The 6,000-nt window shown below is 38.2% G+C and overlaps 1 protein-coding gene across 2 annotated transcripts in view; it reads right to left on the bottom strand.

Annotated features, from left to right (window-relative positions):
• Nucleotides 1–600: 600 nt before the first annotated feature.
• LOC120936830 (probable cation-transporting ATPase 13A4) overlaps nucleotides 601–6,000 on the bottom strand; it is a 104,594-nt gene continuing 99,194 nt past the window's right edge. For both annotated transcript variants that reach the window (XM_040349529.1, XM_040349530.1), the window contains one exon: nucleotides 601–1,160. In XM_040349529.1, the coding sequence (XP_040205463.1) occupies nucleotides 939–1,160 (222 nt within the window). In that variant the 3' untranslated portion in view covers nucleotides 601–938. The remainder of the gene's footprint in view (nucleotides 1,161–6,000) is intronic.

Here is a 6,000-nt window from a genome sequence, read left to right as displayed (position 1 = left end):
TAACAATTTACCAGATGCTTTCCGCCCTCAATAGATGATAAGAAAATATGATTTTTGTACTTTTTTTTTGTAATTTACTATAAAATCTTTTTCTTGAAGTCCATTAAGAGACATAGGTCTCAGCCCTATGTGTTATTGGCCTTATGTATTGCTTCCTCACAAAACTGTGGAATGGTTGTTGGATGTGGGGTTAAATAGGGGCGGCCTTAACAATTTTTATTTGTCCCAAACCTGTGAAAGTAACAGTACAGCCAACATGTCTAATAATTTACTGTGTTCCTGTGTAAATCTTATTTTTCTTTTACAGGTTTGTCGTTCGACTGGCCCTTATCACCATATTCTCCCTTCCATACTACCTGCTGATACCCTATTGCTCTTATTATGCTAAAAGTTTATTTACCTCTTTTACACAAAGTTCCTATCTCTGTTCTGAAAATTATAGAACAATGATTTTAAAAAAAATCTGTTTTGCAACATTTCTTCAATGGGGATATCTACCCTTGTTTTTTATAATAGGTAGTGATTTTACAATTTAATAAATACTTTAACTTCAAACAATATATTTTCGTTGCTTGTAAATGAATTAGCATGAAACTTAAATTAATGTTTAAAAAAAGGAACATCTCTTTATTTCTTTCACATATCAGTATAAAACAATGATAAAAAAATACATCTTTGCTATACAGTATACAGTAAACTTATTTGTCCAGTTCAAAGAAGAAATTTAATATCTTACAATTTGTATGCAAATGGAGTGCATTTACTTTTTGAAAACTTGAATCACAGAATGGTGCATGTTGGGTGCTGAAATATGTTACAATATTGGCAGAGTTTGTATATTTAAATGATTCATTTTGGGTCCCCCAGAATAAGAATTATTGAGAACAAAAATTAAATATATTGACATAATAATGCCGCTATTCTCTTCATCTCTTTTCCTACTTAATAAATTCATTGCTTTCAAATGCTGGATTACTGTATACTTGTGCTTTGTCATCTGAATGTCTGATAACTGGCTTTGTACGATAGGTCTGGTTGATTGGAGGCCAGTTCTGGTCCATTTCCACTGCTCTGATAATTTTTCTGTACTGACTCTTCGACTTGTAATTAAATAATTTTTTCATTAGCAGCCAAAGTTTTCTGTTCTCTATTATAAATTCCTAATGGAAACACATTAAAACAATTATAAAATATACACAGTTGGAAATGTATAAACTACCACTAGTAAATAAAAGCATAATAATGAGACCATAACATATTTATGCATATAAATTTGTGTGGGTAAAAAATATAGACCATACTTTTACTGTCGTATTGTAAAGCAATGTCCCCCTCGATCGGCCCCCTCGGCTCCGCCTGTCCGTTTTTCAGGCAGATCTGAGTGGGCCACCCATTGACTTCTATGGGCAGGCGGAATTGTCAGCGGAGATATGTACCTGTCTGCCATCTGATTTGACAAGATCCGCCCAACAGGCGGATGGCGATACGTTTAGTATGCTAAAACATTATGTATAACAAACAATGCCTGTGTTTTTTTTAAAGCTTTTTTAAAGCTGAAGTTTAGTTTAAAAAAGTGTTTTTGGATTATAGATTCAGTAATATTACTTGCTTCTAATAAAGTGCATCCCACAGTATGCTGATTGCTCCTTACTGTAGTAATGTTCCCTGCAATGGTGGCAGGTCCTCTTTACAGAGCTGAATTTCCAGTTCTGCAGCTATTAATTTCCTCAACTCATTGCAGTACATTCAAGAAGTCTTGATGGCCATCCACCCCTTTCTGCCCTCTCCTTAATTCAGAAAAATCCTTGGATTTCTTTCATAGAATGTAACACTTTTTGTGAATGGGGGGAGGATCCTGCCATTCATCTACCTCCCCCAAAATCACAGAATGTATTGCATTAAGTGAAAACAATACAAAAACAGCATGGAGGAGAGTACAGAAAGGGGTAGGCGATCATCAAGACTCTGCAACAATAGAGCAGAAGAAGTTAACCCCTGCAGTGCTAGAATTTCAGCCCTGTGAAGAGGACCTGTCATCACTGCAGAGAACATTTCTACACTAAGGAGCAATAAGCAGGACACAGGATACACACATCATTAGAATGTTACCGAACCTATATTCCAAAAACATTTTTTAACTCAAATTCAGCTTCATTTTTTATTTTATTTTTGTTATACACACTGTTATAGCATACTAAATATCATACAGCAATGGCTTTTATTTACTTTAGATGTAAACATTGTTTTTTACAAGAAGAAGAAGAAATAAATAAACTAAACTTCAGCTTTATGGATAAATAACTACTTTCATGTTTTTTTCATCATTTTTGACAGCTTGGTGTTGCTGATCTCCTCTAATCTTTTCACTCACTGCAAGAGTTTCTCAGGAATTGGCTAGTGACAACGGGAGATCAATCTTGTGCAGTGTATGTTGTATTCTCCATAATAAATAATTTTTGTCACTGGGTTTAGATCTACTTTAACTCCTCCTCTGATTTCATACCAGTTGATGAACTCTTAATGGGGGATACAGTTGTTCAAAGCATTAAGACAAACAGTACAATATAATCATCCCACAAGCTATGGTCATTCTTCTGCCCAGGTTGCTTGTTCTTGCTCTGTTGCAAGTGGTTTGGAGTTGGGTATTCCAGATTTCTTTACTTAGTGCTTTAAATGTTTTTGTTCTGACAATTAGTGTCAAAGACATCAGCCCTTGGCAATTTTAATTAGTTGCCTAGATACTAGGAGAGTGGAGAACATCTATGGCCACAAGCAATTTAGCACATACGATGAAGATTAAGCAAACCAGTTTGAGGCATATATAATTTACATGTTTATGAAATTTACGTAAGTGGTTAACATTGGATATAGGCAGATTACCGCTGCTGTGAATCATATAAATGCTGTAAAATTAATTTATCCTGTGAGGAAGGGTGTGACGTGCCACATATATAGCAGGTCACATTATTACAAAACACTCTATTCAAGGGTACAGAGATTTATTGTTATGCCACTGCCCGTCATGGTTGCCAGTTGTAATTCAAGGTTTGCCAAGGTAATTATTTCTGAAGAAACTAAAAAAACAAATAGCAATATGTCTGCTTATAGTTTACATTGCTCTTCAGAGAAACATCATGTTGAAACACCAGATTTTTCCAGCAGGTGGCACTAAAGATAAAATCTAGAATTTTAGCTGTCTCCATTATGCACTTCAGGTTCATTTTTTTTTTTTTTACTTTCTGCTATAAAACATATCCAATGAAAAATGTTAAAAAATTTATAAATTTATCATTTAGGCAAAAAAGTATTCTGCTACATGTCGTTGGTGTATATTTGTTGGTTTGCGTGAAAGTTATACAAACTATGTTATATATACTGGATTTTTTTATACTACTAATGGTGGTGATCAGCGATTTATAGTGGGCCTGTGATAGTGCTATGAGTAATCTGACACTAACTGACATTGGGTGGGAACTGACTAACTGCTACTGTCATCACCAGTAACACTGACATCCGACAGTGATCAATGACAATAATCAAGGTGTTAAATGTGTGCCTTTCAGGTGTTAACTTAATGTGTGCTGCTTTTTATAAAATGTATCTTTGTTCCAGGGAGAAGAAACAGAGGGATTCTTCCCTCTGTGTTGTCAACACAGGGTTCTGGGCTGTGATTGGTCACAGTTGATCAGCATGTCCTGCTGACAAACTCCTGCTGTGTACAATCACAGCAGGATTCGGCGGGCAGGGGTGCGCATGCACGACCAGTACACGGAAGAGGCACGTGACCTACAGGTACATCACTGTGCCTGTACGGGCCCACCATCAGCAGTACATTGTGGCCGGGTTGTCCAAACATGGTAAAGTACAACTGCAGCGATGATGTAGACATAACCCTTCTTATTACCACAGACATAGGATTTCTAGTTACAGCAAAAATGCACACTGATTTCCAGATTCTTATTAATTTCAGATATGGCCCTTTTTTTACATAGGTACACTGATCCAGCTGCGAACAATGTAAGTGTGTATGTTATACCTATGAGATCCCTGTGGAAGCGTGAACCCTTTACAGCAGCCACCACTACTAAAATGATCTTCATTAGCGTTTGGGTTCAGTCCCAGCATGGGCTCCATTTAGAAAATACTTTAAAAAATGCTAAGTGTTCTCTGGATGGGTGAGGTGAACAGGGGGCTGGTGACATCACAATCTTCACCTGGTCTAATCAGACCTTTAGTTGACAAAATACGAAGTGTTCAATGAGTGGCACTGCTGCCAAGTAGGCAACCACCTGTACTCAATTAACAAGAGGGCAGCCACTCGGCAAAGGACCTGGAAGCCAACGACAATCGTTGCAGCAGTGGTAGAAAGCAAAGCCAAGCCGCTCCAGGTGAGAGCAATCCCATGCTTCAACCTCACGGTGCAGGTCCAATCTGTAATCTGGATAGGAGCCACTGGAACAGGAAAGGGTTTGACTGCACTCACAGGTTTGAAGCAAAAGTGAAGACATTCTTGAAGATAAAAATCATCGGACAACACTGTAGACATTAGGACATCAATGCAGACCTGGCAGAGATTAACGCGTTTCACAAATTGGAATTTGCTTAGTCATATGACTAAGCAAAGTCCAATTCGTGAAACGTGTTAATCTCTGCCAGGTCTGCATTGATGTCATGATGTCTATGATGTTGTCTGATGATTTTTATCTTCAATAAAGTCTTCAATTTTGCTTTAAACCTGTGAGTGTGGTCAAACCTTTTCCTTTTATTGTAGCAGTGGTGCCTACTACAGTGATTTCTACCTTCCAGAGAGATCGTCAGGTATGACATATACATACTTACATTAGTCCAAGCTGGACTAATGTAACTGTGTAAGAACTGCCATATATAACCTTCATCTTTAAACCTTCCCATCCTTTACAGCCAAGGAAGGGTGCGATCTTAGCCTCCGTTTGATCTGCAGTTGCCTCGGTGGTTCATAAATGATCAGTTATGACATCTGCCTTTTGATAGTTAATATTTTGCAAGTACAAAAAACTGTAACAGTTATCACTCACTGCATTGCTTGAATGTAATGCCGCGTACACACGATCATTTTTCGGCTTGTAAAAAACTAAGTTCTTTAAAAATGTAATTTAAAATGATCGTGTGTGGGCTTCACATCATTTTCCGGCTTCTGAAAAACAACAAAATTTTTTTTCGAACATGCTGCATTTTTTAACGACGTTTTAAACAATGTCGTTTTTCGGGTTGTAAAAAATGATCGTGTGTGGGCTAAAATTACGTGAAAAAGTTATGAGACGGGAGCGCTCGTTCTGGTAAAACTACCATTCATAATGGAGAAAGCACATTCATCACGCTGTAACAGACAGAATAGCGCGAATCGTCTTTTACTAACACTAAATCAGCTAGAGCAGCCCCAAGGGTGGCGTCATCCGCATGGAACTTCCCCTTTATAGTGCCGTCATACGTGTTGTACATCACCGCGCTTTGCTAGAGCATTTTTTTAAAACGATCGTGTTTGGGCAACGTTGTTTTAATGATGAAGTTGGAAAAACTTTTTTTCTAGATGCTGAAAAACGTTGTTTTTTACAAGCCGAAAAATGATTGTGTGTACGCGGCATAACTGTTTTGGGAAACACTTAAAGCGGTGGTTCCCCTAAAAATTAAATTTTAACATTGCTTTTCCCAAATAAATTACGATTAGAATCGGCCGGTTTTATTAAAAAAAAAAGGTCCGTACATACCGTTTATTATTTTCGTTCCCACCGCCACTTCCGGGTACGATGCTGGCGGTGGGTGTTCCTAATTGATGGACAGGCATCCGACCGACGCATACATCGCGTCACGAGATGCCGAAAGAAGCCGAACGTCGGTGCGGCTCTATACGGCGCATGCGCACTGACGTTCGGCTTCTTTCGGCATCTCGTGACGCGATGTATGCGTCGGTCGGATGCCTGTCCATCAATTAGGAACGCCCACCGCCAGCATCGTACCCGGAAG

Source organism: Rana temporaria, chromosome 4 (genome assembly GCF_905171775.1).
Source record: "Rana temporaria chromosome 4, aRanTem1.1, whole genome shotgun sequence".
Taxonomy (NCBI): Eukaryota; Metazoa; Chordata; class Amphibia; order Anura; family Ranidae; genus Rana; species Rana temporaria.
Note: the sequence above shows the minus strand (reverse complement) of the source record. Positions and strands in the feature narration are given on the sequence as shown.